This window comes from Onychostoma macrolepis, chromosome 15, assembly GCF_012432095.1.
Source record: "Onychostoma macrolepis isolate SWU-2019 chromosome 15, ASM1243209v1, whole genome shotgun sequence".
NCBI lineage: Eukaryota > Metazoa > Chordata > Actinopteri > Cypriniformes > Cyprinidae > Onychostoma > Onychostoma macrolepis.
Window position 1 is genome coordinate 11,142,251 of NC_081169.1, and position 24,681 is coordinate 11,166,931.

The 24,681-nt window shown below is 38.5% G+C and overlaps 2 protein-coding genes across 3 annotated transcripts; one reads left to right on the forward strand and one right to left on the reverse strand.

Moving 5' to 3' along the window:
• Positions 1-4,017: 4,017 nt before the first annotated feature.
• Positions 4,018-10,501, forward strand: fbxo46 (F-box protein 46). The gene is made up of 2 exons (XM_058744425.1): positions 4,018-4,424; positions 7,846-10,501. The coding sequence occupies exon 2, from the start codon at positions 7,963-7,965 to the stop codon at positions 9,958-9,960; it is 1,998 nt and encodes a 665-aa protein (XP_058600408.1). The 5' UTR covers positions 4,018-4,424; positions 7,846-7,962; the 3' UTR covers positions 9,961-10,501.
• A 402-nt stretch (positions 10,502-10,903) lies between these two features.
• On the reverse strand, positions 10,904-24,657 carry slc5a2 (solute carrier family 5 member 2). 2 transcript variants are annotated; one of them, XM_058744427.1, is made up of 15 exons: positions 24,231-24,657; positions 24,037-24,108; positions 23,707-23,811; positions 23,542-23,601; positions 23,348-23,452; positions 23,132-23,237; positions 22,774-22,854; positions 22,356-22,567; positions 22,108-22,243; positions 21,906-22,013; positions 21,635-21,785; positions 13,182-13,350; positions 12,907-13,086; positions 12,657-12,792; positions 10,904-12,334 (listed from the first exon to the last, which is right to left on the reverse strand). In XM_058744427.1, exons 1-15 carry the CDS (start codon positions 24,327-24,329, stop codon positions 12,120-12,122), a joined length of 1,935 nt encoding a protein of 644 aa, XP_058600410.1. In that variant the 5' UTR covers positions 24,330-24,657; the 3' UTR covers positions 10,904-12,119. The 2 variants fall into 2 exon arrangements, with proteins under 2 accessions (XP_058600410.1, XP_058600409.1); XM_058744426.1 differs by having other exon boundaries at positions 12,871-13,086; positions 24,231-24,655.
• Positions 24,658-24,681: the final 24 nt, after the last annotated feature.

Genomic DNA, 24,681 nt, shown 5'->3' on the forward strand with positions numbered 1-24,681 from the left:
CATTGATAGGAACACTGAGATAAAAATAAAAAATACAACCATCAATGCATTTCACAATTGTTACTTTTTTGTAAAATATAACATACATTTTTTATATTAGTGCTACCAGTATTACAACATCAATATTGTAAATTGTTTGTAATATTTGAATTTTTAATTTAGTGCAATATTTTGTTATTGCAACATTTTAGTGTAATTTTCACTAAAAACTGCAATTGGATTTATATTGTATACCTAAGTTCACTGTTATCCCACCGGTCACTATTGTGACCATCAACATGTTTACTCACTCAATAAAACTAAATATATGTGAATATATTAATACTAGACACATTAAAGATAATGTGTACCAAAAATCTTTCTCATATCTTTATGTTAACATACTTTATTAGCCTTTCGTTTTGGAGCTTTGATGCAGTTATCATCTTCTCAAGGTGCAAACGGGAAATAAACTGCTCTGATCATGTGACAATTTGCAATAACCATGTGAAACTGCACATATTTAATTGAGACCCTTTATTTTTCCCATATTTGCAGGAAGTGCACTAAAACATCAGTCAGTAAGGTTTTTAGAGCTTTTTAAATGAAAACCTTTTTCACGGTCACTATTGTGACGGTGACGGCGCTACACCGAGGCTAGGGGGGGCTATAGCCCCGTCAGAATTTTGAATAGCCCCGGTTTAGCCCCCTCAATAAGGTGACAAGATGTCCCGTTTTTCCCGGGACAGTCCAGTATTTCAGCTCTATTTTTAGTGTCCCGCGAGAACAGCCTAATCAAAGGCAACGAAGCTCCTCGTAGAACAAATTTTCCATCCAATCCACAATTCGTTATCGGTTAACTTGCAGTAAGGAAGCCGGGAAAGGCGGAATCACGCTGAATGACACACTGATGCTCTCGGGCGCGCGCGTTCCTGGTTCTCGCGGTCACTTCTCCTTGCGCCTGAATTGTGCAATAATGCGAGACACTATGATCCAAAAGCGCAACTTTTGTTAATAAAAGTTTAATTTCTTCGTTTAATATAAGCGAGTTTGTCTTTATTGTTGCTGTGTTTTCATTAAAAAATTGAAATAAATAAAACAATGAACCACAAACTACGCATTTGTTTTAAAAGAGGGAAAAGATCTTACAACGCAAGTAGGCTATAGGGCCTATATCCGTCTTATTCATTTTGTTAATAAAAGTTAGATGTTTTAATATAGGCCTATGCTAATTTGCCATTATACTATTTTATGGCTGATGTGTTTTATGAATCACAAATTTACGATGTTTGTTTTAAAGAAAGGGGAAATCCAAAGACCGTTTATTTATTTGTGTTACAATGCGGGTAAAATAGGCCTATATTTCCCTCATTCATACTGTTAATAAAAGTTTAATATAAGTGAATTTGTCATTGTACTGTTTTATTGTAGCCTTTATTATTGTTGTTGTTATTAATAATAATGAGCCAAAAGCCTTCGTTTGAAGTAAGGGGAAAATCCAAAAACTTTTTTTTAATTAATTTTTTTATACAAAGCGGGTATGTTCGTTCAGTTAATAAAATTTTTATGTTTAATATAAACTGTCATTGTAGTAGGTTATTGCTGATGTTGTGTGTGGGATTTTTATTTTAATTTTATTTTTTTCATTAAGAGTAATACTGAATCAACCTTAAGCATTAATATTGTTCCAATAATAGGACAGATCTAACTGAGATTGGTTGCTGCTGAGGTACGCTCTCGATCTCTGTATCTTTGTAATGGCTGTAGAAATGGCCATTAATTCTTGATTTGGGTACCGCACAAACATGTTACAGGTAATAATATGATTAAAAAAGTCATGGCAACAAACGACTTCCTAGCAATTTAAGTTGAAACGGCTTTCACAATCAATTTGATTCAACTTAATTCATGTTTTACTGTTGCCTATTGTCTTGTAGGCTTAGGCTTCGTTTTTCTATTAATTTTAATGAATATACAAATTAATAAAATGAGTTTTATTTATTTTCTGTTACAAATTTTCATTTATTTATTTTTAATACTGCACCCCCAGCCCCCATTTTTTTCTTGGGCCAGGGGGTGCTGCAGCACCCTCAGTACCCCTACTTCCCGCGGTAATGCTTCTGTTAAATGTGGTGTGTACCATATGCTTTTATTTTTAAAAGAAAAATATATTTTTTTTATGAATATGGATTATTTTCTTAGCACCCCATATTGGTCTAGCCCCCCTTTAGCCCCGGTAGAGAAATAATTCTGGCCCCATGCCTGGATTAAATGGGTTAAAAATGACACTGATGTCTTTTGAGTGAAGCAGAATGTAATGAACATATGGGCTATGTTTTAAAAAAACATCACAAGTATGTAATAACGCTTCATTGAAGGAACTGTTTATTATTCGATGTCCCTTTTTTGTCATCTCTGTCAAATATTTAAGAAAACATTTAAAAATTCTGACAAAATGAAACTTTGTTCAAGGTTGATAGAGGCCATGATTTTATATGCCTCACTTTCCCTCTTCACACTCTTCATCTATGACTGTTTCCCAAAACAATAAAGATTAAACATTAAATGGAGTTTGTTCTGTAGTAATTAGTTGTGTGTCATAAAAGACTAATCTACAAGTACAAAATATGTGATGGTCCACTGTAGATTAAGTCTTTATTTATTAAATAGTTTAAGATTAAGGTTTTATTTGCATCCCTTGCACTACTTATCAATCATTTACATTTCACAATACCTTAAATGAAAGCTTACAAAAAGGTCTATTCTTACACTTCTTAACTGGACTGTGTTGTCAACTTTGCCTTATGGGTCTAAACGGCCCTCTTTCATTATGATTATAAATTAAAGCCATATTATAAGATTGCTGAATGTGTTGTCCTTTATCTTCTCAGTCCTTAAGTGTGTTTAGTTTAGTTACGTAGCTCCAAGCTCACCTTGCTCTTGCATAATCAACATGTCCAGTCATGCTTGTTTTGAATGTGATATGACAACAATTGGAAAACCATAAGGAACAGTTTCTACTTCCAATCTGTTCCTAACATAAAAACACCACTACCTCTGCACTATTCAGTTTCACTGTAGTCCTCGTATTGTACACGAAGAACTGTACATATCCAGATCATGCATCTCTACTGTACATATTGTGTGGTGCATGCACTGCATGATGTACATTGCTGCTTATAATAACTGCATTGGTTTGATATTTATTGGTATTTGATTATTTGAAAACTGTTGTCTTTCTTATTTGTCTGTTTTATTGACTAATTCATTGTAAGAACAATTTTGCCAACAAACAAACAAATAAATAAATACATTTCTGTTTGGTTTTAAATATGCCTAAAAAGGCTTTTCATTAAATCATAATGATGATTTCACGAACTAAAATGAACTATAATTATTAAAAGGCTAATCAACTGAGTGTTTTGGAATATGATTTGGGCCTACCTGTTTAGACTACATGCAAGCACAATTAGCCTAATTAGACAAATTAACAATTTAAATAACTAAATATTCATTCATATTCATTTTTTTAATAATAATAATACAATTTTATTTTATTTAATAATTTATGTTCAGTATTTTGGTTATGCCTCCATTGTTCATTTATTTCAGAATTTTTACTCACAATATCACTTTCCAAAAATACCATACATCAGCTTATGTTTCATCAGTGGAAATGTGTTGCCTAACAGAAATTGTGCTGTAAATTTTATGTGCATCTTTAGATCCCTTTTCCGATCAGTGAATCATCATAATCCTACTGTACATATTAGATAATTGTATGCATCTGAATTCACAGTGTGTCCCTGTCATCTAGTTACCAGTACAGTACAAAACGAACCTAAACAGAGTCTACAATTATCTTTTCTGCTCAGACTTGACTTTTATGTGAAATGTAGTAAAAGTGAAATACGTTGCTGGTAATTATGATTATGAGGTAGAAGAATTTTCCTCTTTGTGGGTGTAGAGATAGAGGGGGAGCCTGAACATCCATATATGGGCATGCCATCAACTTTCTCTCCCCATTGGCTACTAGCGTTTTGCAGCTGCTTGTCAACAAAATGGCCTTCCTCAATTGCTTTTCGAGGACCTACCAACTATTTCTGTTTTGGTGAAATAGTATTGAAACTCTGGTTGAACAATAGAGACGATCGTTTTTTCTTAAAACACAGTATTTACCAACATATTACTGTGTTCACAATAGGCATATATCGTTGACAAAGCCAGATCAATATTGGGATTTTTGCTTCATTCTCGAGTTAGCTCACAAATGCTAACAGTCTACCTGCAAACCCTTATCGACCTCAGCTTTCATCTCTGATTGTTTTATAACCACACAGAGAAATTTGAACGATTGTTGGCTTAAATTCAACAATATAGCCACTTTTTGTTACAAAAATAAAGCTGTCGGAACGATACCAGCGGAGATTTGGTCTCACAAGAAGGTAAGCAGAGAAATAATTCTGCTACTGTTTAGCTTGGTATATTATTTATGGTTGATGACATCAAGTGGAAATGTTTGAAAACGTTTAATACAATCAAAAATGTAAACTTTTGATTCTAAAGAGTTACTGAACTTGTACTGTGTAAGACAAAAAACATGGCAAGTTACGAAAATATAATACGAAAGACAGCAAGCTGAGTTTTCCACTTCATGAAGACAGCTTAGCTAACCAAGCTAAACATATGCTAATTACACACTGGCGCAGATATATAACACTATCAATAAAATGTATTCACTTTAGTGGAGAATATGGTATTGTTTGTCATATTGCTATCGATTATTTGGGTTGACATGATTGTTAATTCAAACTAAAGCAGAGAAGTTCGCTTGTCTTTTAGATGTTATAAATCTGGCTAACAATTTGCAGTAGCCAGTTAGCTGATCAGCTTTTAACTGCCTCAAATCAAATGATCCCAAACGGTTTGTCTTTTATTTCGACTCTTTATTGTTTTGAGTTAAAGTGTTAACTGAAAGTATAGTAAAGCACTGAAGATGGCAGCGATTACGTTAAGACAAGCCATGGATTAACTTGATGAGTAACGTTAGGCCTGGTGAACAGAAGGGGAGCTAGTGCAGATGCAATAAATTACAACATAATTCACTTATTTATCATGACCGTAGAATTACATATTAAATCAATTATATTATCTTCCTGCTTGGACTGAGATATTTGCGAGGGTGATTAATAGCAACGGGAATATTTGTTGTTCTTATTTTGTTATGCTCTTGGTGAACGTTTGATATCGTTAGGTTCAGTGGTTTAAAACTGTCATCTTCTAGGACTTAATAAAGAGCACTGTGGGGTCACATTAACATTTAAACGGATAAAAACGATTTCACACTGTTATGTGTAATTGGCATTCAGAAAATGGGGTGCATAAAGTCTTTCTGTGTTGTTTCACTCCTGAGTGAATCATCTGGTGGGCTGACTTGTTTAACAAGTCCTTTAACATTTTGTTTGTGCTGATTATCTGTAAGCTTACTGGAGTCATCAAATCTCTCTGTTCTTTGTCACAGTAATGAGAGATTTTTTTTTTTAAGCAGTTCTCAGTAGTATTATTTTCCTGATGATATTTACACACATACATACTCGCATACATACCAGTAGTTTGGAATAGTGTAGTAGTATTTACTATATGATATATTATTGGACCTTCAATATCAGGTCAACTTTCATAGTAGGCATGTAGTGTCAAATGCAATATGAAATGTTTTTAAAATGCATAACAGGCTCAAAATAGCAGCCCAAACGCATTTTAAAAGGCTGTACTCATTAGTGTTGTGTTGGTTTTGCAAGGTCTTTCAAAATAAATTGCATACAATGATTATAAACAAGGCTTTTTATACTCCAGTTAGTGTCCTGTGTCACAATTATCATGTTTGTTTATTTAAGACAAATTGTGTCTCAATGTAATGTTTGATAGAAGGAGTCCTAAAACATAACACTGGTCCTCCTTTGCCTATAATTGCATTGTCTCTTTTGGCAAAGGTTTGTATGGTGCACTTCATGAGAATTTATAAACTGTTGTGCTGATTATTTACCACAGAAAGGCCACCCAGAATGAAAAGACCAACTTAAACTGATTGTGTAATTGTGTACCACATGTGTTGGCATGCAATGGAATCTGTGAGATCTCATTTATTAAGGGTTTTGGTGTTATTTAACAACAACACTTAAAAGGTTTTAGACTAACTCAATATTAAAGGCAAAATTCCTGAATTGGCACTTTTTAATGATTGGAATTTTAATTATCAAAGGATTGCTTCTTGTATAGATTACACAAGCACCCTTAGTAGCATGCTCATCATGTCTGTTCCTGTTAGCTGGGATGAGAAGTCATTTTAATTGACTACTAAAATCCATTGACATTTGTTTCAGCCATTAAATGAATAGAATTGATTGTAGTCTGTCAGCCCAGTCTTATCCTTTGTCTTCCTGGTCTTGTACCAAAGGACAGTAGATGGCAGTAATGTTGTCCAACGTGATTTTTCAAATTCATGAAAAATAACTTCATATGTATATTCAGATATAGCATGAAATCCATGCCAGTATTTCAGAGAGAGCAAACAATTGTGTGTAATGTTTTACGGACAGTGACGGAAAAAGAGCACACTTTTGCTTTGAGGAGCAATTGTAAAGGCATTAAAACTATTGCGACAACACACAAAATACAAAGTTGATTCCCCCTCCCCTCTATTTTTTGTATTTGACAATGTGTTTAGCTTATGCTCTAGAGTGAGAGAGATTTAAAGATTTTGAATTCACTGAATAAAAAAAAAAGCTGGTTGTAAAAGGCTGTGACAACAAACTTTGTGCAAATGGCAAAAACAACCTGTACATCCCAGGATCCTCGATTTTCAACATAATGGCTTAGATAAGATATCTCAAAGAACAGATCAAGCTGCTCAATATAATATGTATCCTTTTTGTAAAACAATGGGTGTGTTCACGCTAGGGCTGCACGATTATGACAAAAATCATAATTGTCGATTATTCCCTTGAAACTGTAATTGCGATTATTAATAACGATTATTTTGAACATATTTATGCCATTGTTTGAAGCTGCATGCCATATATAAGGCTGAAAACACTCTTCCGGAACTTTACATTGGTTTGGTTTCTTCTTTAAACATAAAAGGTAAAATTATGCATGGTATAATAATGTTATACTAAGACTAATATTTAAAAAAAAAAGAAAAAATGGTTTAATAAAGCTATACATTTAATTTACAATTAAACAGACAAAATTTCAAATTACAGTAACATTTTACAGTACAATTTATTTTATTAGGGCTCCAGACTAACATTCGAGAGCAGTGGCACCAGCACCTGATTTGGTAGCACTGAACATGTAATAATAATATTACAAGTTTTGGCTCTTAGAAATGCACATTAGAACAGGAGCTTGAGTTCAGAGTAGCAGGAGCTTGAGTTGGGATGCAGATAAACATTTATTTTATTATGTTCCGCTTTTGACACGTTTGGCATTTAACATATCTATCATGCGCAACAGAGTGACAACGACTATCAGTTAGACAAAATGTCTTTTATCCAGTGTGTTTGAGTTTGTTAAACCCCACACTGCAAACACCTCTTAAGCACACAGAATAATGCAAGTAGGCATTTTTAATTGTTTATTTTATTTATTTATTTATTTTTAAATTTGCTTATTTTGAACGATTATGTAATCATGGCATCCATAATCGTAATCTAGAAATTAGATTAATTGTGCAGCCCTAGTTCACGTTCATTTCAGATGATTCATCACTCTTATGACTTTATTGCTGTGATTCTGATTGAGTCATTTCAACAGGGTTATAAGAATGCAGTGAAGCTAAGTCTTCCCTTTTTTTTCTTTTAGTCCTCAGATGGAGTAATCTGTCCGGCTGGAGTCTGCAGACCTGAAAAGTGAGGATGAGCGGTGAATTGCAGAGTAGCTGCCCAGCATAGAGGCAGGTATGCTCCCCATGGGCTCACAATGAACCGTGACACCTTTTCCCACATCCGGCTGTGGTGCCCACGCCCCTTTGGCACCTACTCCCAGAATAAGCCATACAGCAATGGTACAATCTGCAACGGAACAACTACTACCCACTGCAAGGCTGATGATTCGGGGCTTACAACCATAGAGACCCATGGAGTCACTGAGGAGCAGGATGAGGATGTTGGCACTGAAAACACTCCACCAGATGCTTCATCTACCCTTCTGGCTCCACCACTACCTGCTTCACCCTCTCCGAATTCACAGATGGAGGATGGCAGGGTACTGCTTGATACCTGGTATGTCATCAAACCAGGCAACACCAAGGAGAAAATTGCCTTCTTTGTAGCTCACCAGTGTAATGGTGCTGGAATTCCCAGGCCTAGTGCCATGAAAGTCAAGGGAAACTGGGCTACTGATTGTACCAAGGCCAAGCGGCGGCGTCGCTGTTCCTCTTATGACCCTCCCACTAGAGCTCAAAATGTTGTTGTTGATGTACCCACAGAATCCAGCTCGACCGAGGATGGTGTTGGAGTGAGTGAGACAGATTTGCTCTCTGTGGCCGAAATGGTGGCTCTTGTAGAACAGCGTACAGCCTTGGCGCTTCAAGGGATGGTAGCGCAAGGACAAACTAGTCCTTATACAGTCCATCAGAAACCTGTTGTACTCCTTTCAGAGCCCCCTTCATCTGCACCAGCTTCTCAAAGTGACTTTGATCTGCTGCAGCAACAGCAGGAATCACGACGGGTTGCTCAGGCTGTTGCACAGTTTGAATCTCGGCAGCAAAATCTGGACAGTACAACTTTGCGGCCTGAGCTGAATGGAAGAGATCGCATTCACACAGGTGATTCTGTGGGTGGCACTCCCAGTCATGGACGAGGGGAAGTACGGATTGCTTTCCGGGTGTCAAGTTTGGACCCTCGCACCCAGTCTGAGCCTGTTGGCCGGCCCAAATGCATGTTTATGAGTTGTGGAGTTGGAGGGGGGCAAGCAGGATCCAGGAGCAAAGAAAAGATCACTTGTGACCTCTACCAGTTGGTCAGTCCCTCATCTCGAGATCCAGGTGCCCTCCTGGCTGGCTCACCAAAGGCTGATCCCCTCGGAGAAGGCATCACTGACAGGCCTTCCTCCACAACGCCAGATCCTAACCAAGACCCTGCCTCAGGAGAGAAGGCAGCTGTTGCTCGAGAGCGGGTGACTGGCTTCCACGTTGAGGTTGTGGTCACGGGTGCAGTAGACCAATGTGTCTTCTATGGGAAGGACAGCACAGAGAATGTTCAAGAAGAGACTGTTTGTTTTGCTATGCCCAATGGGGCTAATTCAACTGATGCCTCAGAGGACCCGCCTCCTGGCCAGCTGTTCTTTCTGCAGTCACCAGCTACTGAAGATGAGAGTTGCTCAGCGGTAAACAGTGGGATGCGGTCTTTAGACTGTGCAAACAACAATGGGCCAGTGGGGGCTACCGTAGAGAGGCCAGATTCCCCACTGGCAACTGTGGATGATTGTTCTGACCCTCCGTTGTGCCGCCTCTACCGTCATGTCTCCCATGACTTCCTTGAAATTCGCTTTCAGATCCAGCGACTTCTGGAACCACGCCAATACATGCTCTTGCTTCCAGACCACATCATGGTCAATATCTTCAGCTACCTGCCCACCCGATCGTTAGCAGCCCTCAAATGCACCTGCCATGACTTCAAGACCCTGATCGAGACCTACGGCGTGCGTGCTACAGACTCTCGCTGGAACCAGGACCCACTGTATCGTGATGACCCCTGCAAGCAGTGCAAGCGGCAATATGAGCGGGGAGATGTGTCGCTCTGCCGCTGGCACCCTAAACCTTACCACCACGACTTGCCTTATGGACGCTCCTACTGGATGTGTTGTCGGCGCACCGATAAGGACACACCTGGCTGTCGAGTTGGGCTACACGATAACAATTGGGTACAGCCATGCGAGCTGGTTCAGGCCCGCGCCAAAAGAGACGATGGGAGGTAAAGGGGATTGTAAGGGGATTGTCATTTCTCTCCCTGTTTGCGCTCTACTGAAACCTCATGCCACTGTACTATTTATGGTTGAGCTCGCCTCTTCTATCATAGCTTATTAACCTTGCTATCATTGTCAGTATCATTTCTTATCAGTGCACCATAGTTAATTCTTGGTCCCTTCATGTGCAGACCAATGTTCTGAAATTTGAGAGCCAATGCTGGTTAAATAAGGTAGTCTGCTGCATGGGACTAGTCTTTACATGTACTTCTGAATTGGTTAGAAATTCCTATGGCAATCTTGGAAGACCAGCTCTGATTCTGACCCCAACCTTGCAAAAAACCCTGCAGGCTAGACACAGGACTTGTGATTATAACTTCAGGGGTTGTTGTTGAGTTTAATTTGCTGTCCCTTTGGTCAAAAGCACGCAAAATGATGTCACTTTACAAATCCCTGATGTCACTTTGTAATCAACAGTTTGACTGCTTGTTGGATTTTTCTGTTTTGTGTTTGAATGTGAGTGAATAACACTTTTTGTTGTTGTTGGACTTCATTTTCTCTCCTTCAAATTGATTTATGAAATCAGTCTTTATTTCTTGACCAAACCTTTTCTTTTACCCATCTCTTTGCCTGCCAGGCTGTCTGTGTGCTTGTTGGCAAAGGCAGCTTTTGCCAAAGCAGTAATTAGCTTCATGGGGCTGAAAGAAAAACAACAAGGAACAGGACAACTCAAAACCTGATTCTAGCCTTAACCCTGTTCGTTCTGCTCATTCCACCAGTCTGTGAAATCTTACAAACAGAAACATTGATGCTGATCCCTCTGGTTTGGGAGACCGTTATAGGTTTCACCGTCAATCTGCTTTTGGGAATCTTTGCCTCTAAAGTGAATTAAAGTTATTTAAAACTGGAGTCTGTGCTATTCCTGTTCATGTGTATTAGTACTGCAACAGTCAAATATTTGTAATTCAATTTATTTTTATAAGTTATCTTGTTACATTTAGTTTTTTGCAATGCGTGTGTCATACGTCAGTGTATACAAAGTATAAACACAAGGTGCACTGTGGAACTCTGTCCTCTATCACCATCTGTGGTTAAAATTTTAAACTGCAAGTTAATTGTGGAAATTGATTGTTGTGCTAGGAGTTATTGGAAATCTTCCATAGTGCACCTTTAATATGTATACAGTAATTTATTTAAAAAACAACAACATTATAGTTAATTTGAATAATTGGGTGGGTGGGAGATCAGAGCTTTTAACAGAAGCTTTTATTTCAGTGACACTGAAATTATTTATATAATTTTTTTTATTTACTATAAAATTTACTCACTCTCAGGCCATCCATCATGTAGATGAGTTTTCTTTGTTGGAAAAGATTGAAAGACATTTAACATTACATCACTTGGCTCTCCAATGGATGCTGTTAGAATGAGAGTCCAAACATCTGATAAAAACATCACAATCTACAAGACTCCAGTCCGTCAATTAACATCTTGAAGTAAAAGCTGCATGTTTGTAAAAATCCATCAAGATTTGTTTCTTACACAAACATAGCTTTTCAATGACTATATTTGTGTGGATTGTTTGTGTACTATTGTGATGTTTTTATCAGCTGTTTGGACTTTCATTCTTACAGCACCCTTTCACTGCAAGAGCATCCAGTGATAGCAAATGACGTAATACTGAAATTCTCCAAATCTATTTCAATGCACTGGAAGGCCTGAGAGTGAGTACATTTTTTACCAAATATTCCTTTTTGGGCAAACTATTCCATTAAACATGAGGTATCTTGTCTGTTGGACAGTGTCAACAACATCTTAAAAGTGAAATCTAACATAGCAATTCAAATGATTATTCTTTTAATTAAACTTTTAAAATGATTTAATTGCCATTTCATTCATTTAAATGACTTTTTCACAGATGGTATCAGTTAGTCATTGATTAACAGATTCTGTAGACTTTTGTGAAGAATTCAAAGAATTTAAAACTGTGTTTCCCAACCCTGTAATACTCCCAACAGTACGTACTCTGGATGTCTCTCTTATCTGACGCATTCATTTCAGAGGGTTCCAGACTGATGAGTCGAAACAGATGTGTTTAATTAGGAAGAATCCTGATACCGGGACCAGGGTTAGGAAACACTGATTTATATGCTATGATCATTGTTTTGCCCTCATGCATAGTAACCCCAAAAATAAACAGCCACAGACATCATTATTAGAGCATTAGCATTGACCAAATACTTCCACAGTGGGACTTCACTTATGTCAGGTAATTGTTTTGATGCTTCAGTCACTTCCTCCTCCGTGGGCTCTGGAGCCTGAGTATCACTTATGCCACAAAACCAGCCAATAATCTTCATCATTATGGATCGGTCACCACGTTCAACTATGTCAAAGAGCAAATAATTTAAATATATCTCATTACGAAAATAACTTATTTTGACCTACACCAGGGGTGTCCAATCCTGCTTCTGGAGGGCCAAAGATTCTGCAAAGTTTACTACCAACCAGCCCAACACACTTGCTGTGAAGTTTGTAGTAATCCTTAAGACCTTGATTAGATGATTCAGGTGTTTAATTAGGATTGGAGCTAAACTCTGCATGATGGTGGCCCTCCAGGTGCAGGATTGGACACCCCTGAACTACACATAGAAATATACATTTTATCTACAATTCTATTCAAACCATTCTAAAATAAATAATCTTACTTTGATCCTCTTCAGTTAAGACCTTTTTCTTTTCATCTGCCGCTCTACGAGCTTTTCTTCCTCGTTCCTCGTCTTCCCAGTCCAGATCGACCCTTTCTTCTTTAGAATGGCGTAAAGTAAAGACAAGTCGATGGAGCTTGGCAAAGAGAAAAGGTAAATGTTATAAATACAGAGAAGTATTCTTAAGTAGCTTTGGCAGTGGCTAAAACCTTACATGTTTGTCCTCTATGGGTGGAGTGTTGTAGCTTACAAAAAGCACCAGGATAGTAGTGCAGAAGAAGAGCAGCACTGCAAAGTAAAGGTAATGAACTCCACATATAAGTTTTGGGCAGTTGGAGGGAATAAGGCAGCTCCCTGAGCCATATGCAAACTCGGGTACCATACGACACAGACCCATAACCAGTCCTCCCATCAGGCCCCAGAAGGCCCCCTAAGGAGCGAAAAGTGAACATGCAAGTTTTTAGTAAATTTGTGTTCTGATGTGGCATTAAGCAAAGACTAAATATGTTTAAAGCCGTTACTTACAGACTCATTGACCCTCTTCACAAAAATGGCAAGGAAGAAGACTGCTGCAATAGGTGGAGCTAAGTAACTAGTCACAGATTGAATATAATCAAACAGCTGACCACTCTGGGCTGCCTGGACAACTGGGATCCAACAAATGCTAATGGCGACAATGCAGAGTATCCACACCCTGTCACAAAAATTAATAAATGTGTTCAAACAATAAAAATATAAATAAATAAATCCAAATGAAGAGTTCATTTGCAGAAACCGATAACTTTTATTAATTTTTTTTCAGAAATCAAGTTTTTTTTATTGCGCATTCCAAGTAATATCAATCAAACTGCAGTTGGGTTGTTTTGATTAAGTAATAATAACTTAAATACAGTTAATTTACAAAATTAAAGTTCATTGAAAGTATGTTTTTTTTTTTTACATATTAAAAGTTTTTTTATAGCAAAAGCACACAACTCCAACAGTCGTTTTTTTTGGCAAAAGCAGATAACTCCACATTTCATGTTTTAGAGTTTAAAAAAAGACACTCGTTTAATGTAATCTCCTCAGATAACAATGTAGATGCCTGACAAATGCTCCGGTTACTCACGTAACCTCGGTTCCCTGAGATAAGGGAACAAGCGTTGCATCGTCATTGACGACTGCTTTGGGGAAACTCCTGCCAAAGGGTCTGAGATCGAGAATCAGTCTGAGCCCACCGTCTTTTTTGGGAACGAGGAAGTAACGGCTGTAAAATCTTGACTCGCTGTCCACTAAGGGGACCGCTTCCACGGCACCCTTTGCAAGCAGTGTGTGCACTTCGGCTTGGAGAACGTGGGATTCGTTGTCCTGCACGAAGGTCTGCATCACGCCTCTGAATGGAGGCGGCCTGCAAGTGAACTGGAGCGAGTAACCTCGTTCTATGGTTTTTAGAACCCAACTCGACACTCCTGGGATGGCTTTCCAAGCCGGGAGGAGAGAGGTTCTATTTTTATCAAAGACGTATCGCCGCCCGCAGGGGTGGAAATTACATTTGTGAACATCTTCATCGAGGGCAGCTCGCCTTGCGGGGAGCTGGCCTTCGTGACTGTTTTTGCCTTTAGTAATGAGTGCTCGCTGCCCGAAGGGGGAGAGCAGACACGTACGAGAGGCTTTACTGATGATGACAGTTCGCCGCTAACAGGGGAAAAACTGACATGTGTGAGTGTAGGGAGAGGAAATTTGCTCTTTATTGTATGTGGGTCCGCTATCACAGCGGTAATTTGGGGCACACACTGAAATGACAGGACATTCCCTGTTAAAACACCTCCACCACTCAGAGGCAGTCAAAGGGGTGGGGAATAACTGCGAGCTGTCTTTGAGGGGATTCCGGTGTCCACGAGAATTATCCCTCTCCACGAGAATTAGCCCCATGAAGCTAATTATCCCTCTTCCACTCCGCACGCAGATCAGGACGGCTTCTGAGGCCCAGGATCCAGCGCTACGCGAGGGCGTGGGCCCTGACGCTTGGGATACCTCTTTGCCGATCTGGGGCGCTGCTGAAGGCCCGGCTCCGGCTTTTGCGAGAGCTGAGGCTGCGCTGGTTTAGCAGGCTGCTGAGTGGACACTGGCTTGGGGCGGCTTGAAACAGTAGGCGGGCTGGAGCGCTTCGTAAAGCCGTCCACAGCTGGACCGAAGAGTCCTTTGGGCGAAACCGGGGAATCGAGGAAGGTCATTTTCTCGGCGTCCCTGATGTCTGTTAGGTTCCTCCACAGGTGGCGCTCCAGCACCACCAGGTTGGCCATGGCCTTGCCCACCGTCTGAGCCGTTGCCTTGGTAGCGCGCAGAGCCAAATCCGTGGCCGTTCGGAGCTCTGAGAACGCGCCTTGATCTCGGCCAGACTCGTCCAAGTCACAGAGAAGTTTGGCCTGAAACACTTGGAGCACGGACATAGTATGCAGGGCTGAACCGGCCTGGCCAGCCGCTGCATAGGCTCTGTTGGCAAGCGCTGACATCATCCTGCAGGGCTTTGAAGGATGTGTTGCCGTCTTCAGTCCACAGCTCGGGGGCGGAAGCAGGTGTGCAGCCACCACCTCCTCGAGAGGGGGGAGCTTGGAATACCCCTGTTCCTCAGCGCCGTCAACAGTGGTGAGAGCTGCTGCAGTAGAGGGGTTCACATACACCGAGTAAGGAGCTCGCCAGGTTTTAGTGAGCTCCTCATGGACCTCTGGCATGAACGGAGCAGGTCGCTGTCGTGAGGAAGGCTGATGATGACTTATGAGGAACCACTTGTCGAGGAGGCCGGGGGTGGGCTCTTCTGGGGCCGATCACTCCAGGCCTAGTTCCTCCACAGCACGCGTGAGAACGCAGATCAACTCCGAGTCGGGCCGCGCTGGGCCGCGAGCAGACTGAGATAGAGGGGGAGCTTCGGCTCTTTGCCGGAACACGCCCACTCGTCAGCGTCAAATGCTGTCAAAGACATGGTCTTGTCGACGGCTATCTCCTCCTCAGACGCGCCGAAGGAAACCAGGCCACTCGCGTACAACGAGGGGCGCTGATCCTTGCGTGTGAAGCACAGCACACCACCGCTCATGCCCGAGAGAGAACCCCCGGTTTTCCGCTGCTTCTTCCTCCGAGGAGACAGGGGAACGGAGCGGGGAGGATCACCTTCATGAAAAAAGGTGAGCCACGAGCAAGGCAGCATTTGAAACAACACGCTTGGAAATTTGCTCAGAAATTTGCTTTTTTCCTCGCCGGATGGCCACAGGGGAAATCGTCCACTGCCGGGGCTGGATTCGACGGCAGGAGCGTTGAAGAGCAGCGTAGAGCAGGTAAGCTTCTTTTTCTTCGACTTCTTGCAGAGTCAGCGAAGAGATGGTCTCGTCGCTGAAGGAGAAGATTCTGATGAAATGGCGCTCTGGGCCGACTTATATAGCAAGACGTAGGGCTGTCGCGGTTAAGGAATTTCCCTTGCGGTTATTTTGAGTGGCTCAATAGCGCGGTATGCGGTATTACCGCATATATATATATATATATATATATTTAATCTGTGTGTGTATGTGTTACGATGTAAGGAGGTCATATTCAGAAACCAATGAAACCGAAACTAAATCGCGTTGAAACAGGAAGTGAAGTAAAGAGAAGAGAATGACAAAATAACGGTCCACATAACAAAACATAAACTTGACAATAAGATCATAAGTATGATATGATATTGTTATAGCGCCATTGGTTTGTGCAGTTACACAAACGTTAACCAATCTGGCTTCAGTAACAGAGTAAACAGGAGTTTGCGCAAAGCAGTCGTCAGTGACGACGGAACGGGAGTTACCTTTCGATAGGGAACGTTGTTGTTGTGATCATAGACTGTATGGATGTGATTGCACACAATACACGGAGCTTTTCCCTCACTGTTGTCACGCGCTGCTTTTGCAAGGTTCTGTGAAAACGTTTCAGCTTTTATTTTCCTTTTTCGCCCTGAAGAAGATATCACAGGTTCATCAAGTTCGTTGAAATTATCCATCCTCGATCACTTTTAGTCAGCTTTGACGAAACTCTATGGAGCGAATTTTGTGCCAATATTCATCAAACAAATCCAGTGTTTTGCAAATAAACACAATCTGCTTTGCAAAGAAAGACTCAACTTGCAAACAAACGCAAAGTGATTTGCAAATACAAAACTCTATTTGAGAGAAAATGCAGAGGTATGGACAAATATATGTATTGTGTGTTGCAACTGTGAGACTCATTTGCCTTTTTATGAGGAAACTTGGCTTGATTTTCTCACAAATGCGTGCAGGCTGATTTTCTCACAAATGCGTGCGGGCAGATTTTCTCACACGCGTGCGGGCAGATTTTCTCACATGTGCAATTGAGCAACTTTCTTTTCCAAAAACAGCAGATGGCGCTGTCGGTCAATTTACGCTAGTCTCCCGAGACCTGAAACACCTTTTTACCTTTTCAGACCAGTATGGGTGGGGAACAGGTGAGTTTCTCTCTTAGTATCTCTATAATTAACCATTTAGATGTTTTCAAAAAGTGACCCTACAGTGTCAGTGAAATTCACAACAAGTGTTGTAAAACTGTTAACATGATTGATTAGTTCAAAAATCAGGAGTGACATGTCTAAACATTTAACTAGGCAGTCTTTCCCTATAAAAACTGATCCATTATCCGTACCTCTTATCCTCTGTTGGATCACAGGATATAGAATATATAACATTCAAAACAATGTAGGGGTATAACAATATATATCGTGTCACAATATATTGTAATACTAAAATGCAAATGTGTAGTGGATAGCGACAATATTGTGTACCAACAATTAAAGCATTTTGAATTTTATTTTTTACATTAGGTCTGTCAGACTTTGTCTCTACGTCTTGTTTCCCCTCCTCTCATGCCCTTATTTGGAGTTCCTGTTCCTGTCCTTGTTTGTTGTGATCATTAGTTAAATTACTTTAATTTACAAGGTCAAGTAAGATTCATTGTCTTTCTGCTATAGACATAGCCTCCAGTGGAGAGAAATGTTGTAGGCTACCTCTGCAGTAAAAGTTTAAACAAGTATAAAACTACACATAGACAACGTACTGAAAGGAGTAGGCTAAACTAATTATACAAATAGGCTACTATAATCATTTAATAAACTAGTTAAAGTTCAGGTGAGCTTTATTGTGATTCAGCTATGTAAATGTACCAAAATATAATCTAAACATTAATATCCCTTACGAAAATTAACCATGGTTTTACTAAATAAATACCATGGTATTTGTAGTAAAGCTGCCTATATTGAAATGGTAACCTGCAAAAAAAACATGATTACCACACTTTTACTATAGTAAAACCAACTTTCATTTTCATAAGGGATATCATAGTTTATTATCATATTTATGTTTATATATAGTATAGTAATATACATGCCTTGTACAACATGTAAAACTAAAAGTGGCCTGTAAGGAGATATTTCATATTTCAACCAATATACCAGCAGATTTTAGTCTGACAATACCCTGTTTGGAAAAATCCAACTAAAATTATGTAGCTTTTCATATAAGGCCGAGCAACATTTTAACTCATGAAGTTAAGAATAAAAGGCTACCGTCAGGAATTAGTGGCTCTTTAAAATGCAAATTCGTCATCTGAGTCACTCCTAGAAGAGTCCTCGCTGTCCAGAGTGTGTCTTCACCCGTGTAGCGCGCTGTTTATTAAACCACTGTTTATTAAAATGCTGAATTTAGTATTACATCAGTGTGAACTTGTTCCTTCTCCCCAATTCACAGGACAAGAGTGACACCAGAAGAGAAATATTCATCATTTTGCTTAGCTAAAAAATATGTAATTATTTTAGACAAATGATAACACAGTTACATCATTTAAAAAAAAGTTTAAGATATTGTACTAAATAATGTGATTTGTTTTCATTTTTTTATTAATAATTAATGACCTCTTGGGTGATATTACTATATCTGATACTAAATTAAACTGTCTAAGCTTTCATTTTTGGTACACAATATTGTTGCTACCCATTATACATTTGCATTTTTGTATTACAATATATACGATATATTGTTATACTCCTGCATTGTTTTGAATGTTATATATTCTATATCCTGTGATCCAACAGAGGATAAGAGGTACGGAGAATGGATCAGTTTTTATAGGGAATGACTGTCTAGTTAAATGTTTAGCCATGTCACTCCTGATTTTTGAACTAATCAATCATGTTAACAGTTTTACAGCACTTGTTGTGAATTTCACTGACACTGTAGGGTCACTTTTTGAAAACATCTAAATGGTTAATTATAGAGAGAGAAAGACAGAAACTCGCCTGTTCCTCACTCATACTGGTCTGAAAAGGTAGAGGTGTTTCAGGTCTCGGGAGACTAGCGTAAATTGACCGACAGCGCCATCTGCTGTTTTTGGAAAAGAAAGTTGCTCAATTGCACATGTGAGAAAATCTGCCCGCACGCATTTGTGAGAAAATCAAGCCAAGTTTCCTCATAAAAAGGCAAATGAGTCTCACAGTTGCAACACACAATACATATATTTGTCCATACCTCTGCATTTTCTTTCAAATAGAGTTTTGTATTTGCAAATCACTTTGCGTTTGTTTGCAAGTCGAGATTTTCTTTGCAAAGCAGATTGTGTTTATTTGCGAAACTCTGGATTTGTTTGATGAATATTGGCACAAAATTCGCTCCATAAAACTCCTCTCAGCTAGCACGTTTTTTCAAAGTGAAAGTAGCCTTGTCACCTGACTTGAATACAGCGCGCTGATTCGCTAAAATGGATTTACTGGCTTCTGTTCAAAAACAAAAAGGGCGCTTGTCGGCTTCTGCAGTAAAATGTGAACTCGCGATGCCTTGAAAGTGGACAACAGGCACGTGCAGAGGGGGGTGCGGTGGGTGCTTGAGCACCTGCCCCCTTTCCCCTTGATGCCCAAAGTGCCCTTTCCTCAAGGCAGTTTTATTTATTTATTTTTTTGTAATTAAACGCCTTTTTGTGAAGGCCATTTATTACGAATTTATGGCAATAACGAATTTATTTTCTGCCGGTAAGTGGAGTTCTCAGCGGAGCGGTGTGCTTGTAAACTTGTATTATTTTATTATTATTATTTTACGAGAACGGCGTGAAGAGATCATGCACAGCTGTTGTTTGCTGTGTGTCAGGGCCACGCAGAGACCTGCAGGTGCTCAAAGTATAAAAGAGGCACATGGAACACGGCTTTTTTTTTTTTTTTAATAGGGCTGTGCTCCTTGCTGATATATGTGCATCGAAATGGATGCTTCTGATACAGCAGCAAATGCCATGATGCAGGTTTGAAAAAGAAACACAGAACAGAAAATACCATTTTTAAGTTTAAATGTTAAAGACATTTTTTGCACCTCTTAATTACTCTGGAATTATTATTGTTGTTGTTGTTGTTATTGACTTTACAGGGTATGGTGGTTTTGCTGTTGTAAAGGCTGTTGTTGTTGTAGAAAAAATATTCCTGTCTTATTTAAAATAGAATTCTATTCTAATCCTGTTCTGAATTTATTCATTTTTGAATAATGATTATAAAAACAGGACTGATAAGTATAATTCGGAGGACAAGAAAATCAGCCTGTTTTACCAGTGTTGTGATAATTATTTTTAAGGCACTCTACGTTTTTTAAATAAATACTGTAAAAATAATAGTTCAAAGTATGAATAGTTTTTAGTCAGATAACATAAAAAAAACAAGACACCTTGACGCGCTTTAAACTTTTCCCAATTAAACAGCAAGAACGAAAGAGAACAAGCACCTTTGTTTTTATTGCTGTGTGTAGAACTACGTTAGCTGCATTTTTTATATTTAATATTAATTTTAATAAAACATAAATTCGTCCCCGGCACTTTATTCGAGCTCGAGCAGGTGTTTTCACATAGAGGTTTCTAGATAAATCTAGATTTTCACTCATACTCGAAGCCAGAGGGCGCTCTCGCGCAGAAATTTATGACGTGCAGGAAATCCTTTATATGGACAAACGCACATGGCTATTGCTGTGGCTGAGCTGAATAAGCAGAAACATTTTTACTGATGAAATGTGAAGACAATAAATACACAATTGCGAAAATATATGGTTTATGTGTGTTTTTCAAGTTATCTCCAGGTAATAATAAATAAACTATATGAAAAATGCAGTACTGATTGACATATATATTTCCTGAATTATGCTGTGATAAAAATGGGAAAAGGGTGTTCATAGTAGCCTTTATAAACCAATCATAAAATTGTCATTGGGAAAATATTGAACAAAAATATTGTAGCCCCTTGCTGCAGCTAACATTGCTTCCACAGGCTACAAAAAAAGCCGTGTTCCATGTGCCTCTTTTATACTTTGAGCACCTGCCCCTCCAAAGGTCTCTGCACGGCCCTGCTGGTGAGTATTCAAATAAATACGGTCGACATAAGCACCATGCATTATTTTTCACTCACTCAGTCTCTTACATGCACGCACAGAGAGAGAGAGAGAACTCTGAAGAATTAATTAATCCCCCTCAGGTTGTAAATCAACCTCACAATAAAAGCCCTGCACAATTTTTGATGGCTTGTTGCATATTTGTGTATTTTAGTTTCCATGGTCCTAATAAAGTTACTATTATTAAAACGTTATTTCCAAAAAAAAAAAAAAAATCACTATATATATATATATATATATATATATATATATATATATATATATATATATATATATTTTTTTTTTCTCATTTATTTTCATTTATTTACACTCTGTGTCGTTGCCCAGGGGCACCAAAGAGTCTTAATCCTCCACTGACTGTGGAGATAACAAAAATAGGAAAGTTGCTTGATGCAAGTGATGTAAACAAATGTTTAGAGGAATTAGAACATAAATTCAGGAACAGTTTGATGCCATTTGTACTATAAGATAAACAGTATACCTCAACACTCTTACGCAGGCAGGCCTTGGCTGTGAATATGCCATATTATTAATGATATAAATTGAATGGTTACAAACCTTCCTACAATCATGAGCTCTTTATCTCTAGCTTGAGGCCGAATACGAGTCCAAATGTCCATGGTAAACAAGGTGCTACTGCTGTTGAAGATTGAGGCTAGTGAGCTCATGAGAGCTGCCAACATGACTGCCAGCATTAAACCTCTGAGACCTGTTTATGAATTGATTAGAGGAGAAAAAAATTGAAATATTCAGTTAAAACTCATACGATAATTTTGTGTAGGGGATAATATAAATGTAAAAACACTGGAAAATAAATTCTGTTGATTACCTGTTGGCATTACAGAAACCACTAGTTTGGGGTAGGCAATGTTGGAGCAGCCAACTGCTGTGCCGCAAACTTTCGTACAGATGCTTGGCTCCACACAACCCACTTCATCTAAAAAAAAAAGAAAAGTATATTGGTATTCCTTGATCAAGATTGTAATTATAAAGACATGTCGTATTAAATATGTTCATATTAAAATGCATACCAGGGTAAAGCACTCTGCTGATCATGCCTGGAAACACCATGAGAAACATAGGGAGTAGTTTGAGGTACCCACACAATATACATCCGGCCTTTACGTGTGTCAGACTACGGGCAGCCAAACAGCGCTGCACAATTACCTGTAGAATAATGTAATGTGAACAATTAAGCAAGGATGATGACAGAGTTATATAGACAGATATATATATATATATATATTAGTTCTTTATCCTTAAAATACCCTGTCCTTACCTGATCAGTACACCAGTACCAGCTACCAATAATTGCAATGCCAAATAACACGCCAGGCCATGGCAGGTCCCCAGTCATGGGATCTCTAAGTAAATGAAAGGCATCCTCGCGTGGAGTGTAACATTGTTCAGAGATGTTAACACTCCTCTGAGATGGCAAAGATAAACTATATTTATCCAGTAAAGCACTGTATCCTCCAACTTCATGGAAGGCTATTGACAAATGGGGGGCAACACAAGAAGCAGTTTATAATATATAGTATATATAATATAACTTTGTAAACATTTGCACATTCATGAGCTGCAATATGATTTTGACACAAAAAATCTGACCACATTCTCCAGGTGTGTAGACCTATACAAATACATGGCAATTATTTCATTATTTCAATGAATTTTGATAAGCAATTGGTACATACAGAATCCCATGAGGACGAAGGCTCCAGCAATGATAACAAAGGTTTGGACAGTATCTGTATACATCAATGCAGCCAGTCCTCCTACAGAGAAATTGCATGTCAAATTTTAACGCATTAACAGATTATTTGATATCTATATAATATATTGTCTGTCCAAAACCGATTGTTTTCTAGCGATTATAAGCATTCCTGTAGCTCAAATGTGATAATAGGTCATGGGTTTGATTCTCAAGAAATGCATGATCTGACAAAATGTTTGTCAAAATTTCAATCTTCAAAGTTTCTTTAAATGAAAATGTCTGCCAAAGGTGGAAAAAAAATGTAGAGGGGAATGAGATGGATCAGTAGCTGATTTGACCTGTGACAGTATAGAGTGCTGTTATGCAGAGCAGGGCAATCACTGCAACATAGATATTCCATCCAAGAGCCTGCTGTATAAAAACTGCTCCTGAGAACATGTCAACCTACGTTCAGTGAGAGAGTCATAAAGAGAGTGAATCGGTCCCCTTTTTGAGTGTAACAAAGCGCACATTATGATTCTTCAGTGTTTTACAGGACAGGTATTTATACTTACGGAAATCTTTGTGAAGATGTAAAGGAAAAGTGAAATGACAGAGAGATACAAGCTAATTCTAGTCCCTCCAAATCTTTTCTTGAGGTACTGAGGCATTGTAATCACCTTTTGTAAAAAATAATAAAAAAAGAGTTGCTCATATTATTCATATTAACATTTTTCATCTAAAATATCACAAAAAAAAAAGAACATACCCCTGCAGTTAAATAAACAGGGACGAACACCCAGCCCAGCAACAAAACAATAAATAATGCCTGTGAAACAGAAATGTTTGAAACAAATAATTAGAATCGCAATCTGATTTGAATTTTACCAATGACAAAGCACGATATTGTTCTATATTTTAATATATAGCTTACATTCCATTCGAAACCCCCGACAGCTATTCCACTTGCAGCTGCTGTTCCTGCAAGACCAACAAAATGACCACTGCCAATGTTGCTCGCAAAAAGAGAAGTTCCCACCTATGTGTGTGGTGTGAGACAAATACATACACAGAAAAAGGAGAAAGCTTTAAAATAAGCATTGAAATCTTTAGATACGGTCAACTTTTATTTTCATGCAAGGTTGTAGATTGTGACAAAAGAGCGTGACTTAACATTTAAAAACGACAAATCTGAAATATATATATATTTTTGAAAGTTTTTAATTAAGCTTATTATTATTCAAATGTAATATTTAATACTCACAGGCCACCATACCATGGTCCGACCTGCAAGAAAGTATCCGCCTACTGTGCTACGATTAGTCCTGAATGTAGACTAAGAGAGAAAAAAAGAGAATATTTCTTTTTACTACATTCTACATAAATTAACAGTAGTTCTGTTAACAGACATATCAACTGTTAAAATGTTAAAACACACAAGAACAAACTTTAACTTACCCAAATTCCTACTGCAATAACCACCAAAAAGTAACCAATGATTACACTGATGTCAGCTGGATTGTTGACGGTTACATGTTTCGCTGTAGTGTTTTCCATTTTTGAAGACAGACAGACACGATGCTGATATCATTTATGAGATGACAAAACACGAAGCATCCAACGGATGAGGCACTTGAGGAGGAAAACTTTTCTGCATACAGGATTTGAGGGTAAAATCCATGATCTTTGCCCACATGGCAAAAAAGCTGATGAAGGAATATTATTAACAATAATTAACTTATTACTAGCCACTCAGAAAATACTTTAAATGCTAAACTTACACCTTAACTAATGCTTTGGTACTTTTAGTAGAAAACAAAACAATGTATAGTGCTTAAATTTTAATAGTAGAATTTTATGATTTTAAAAAGGCATATGAAAAAGCATTAACATTGTTTTCAAAAGCAGA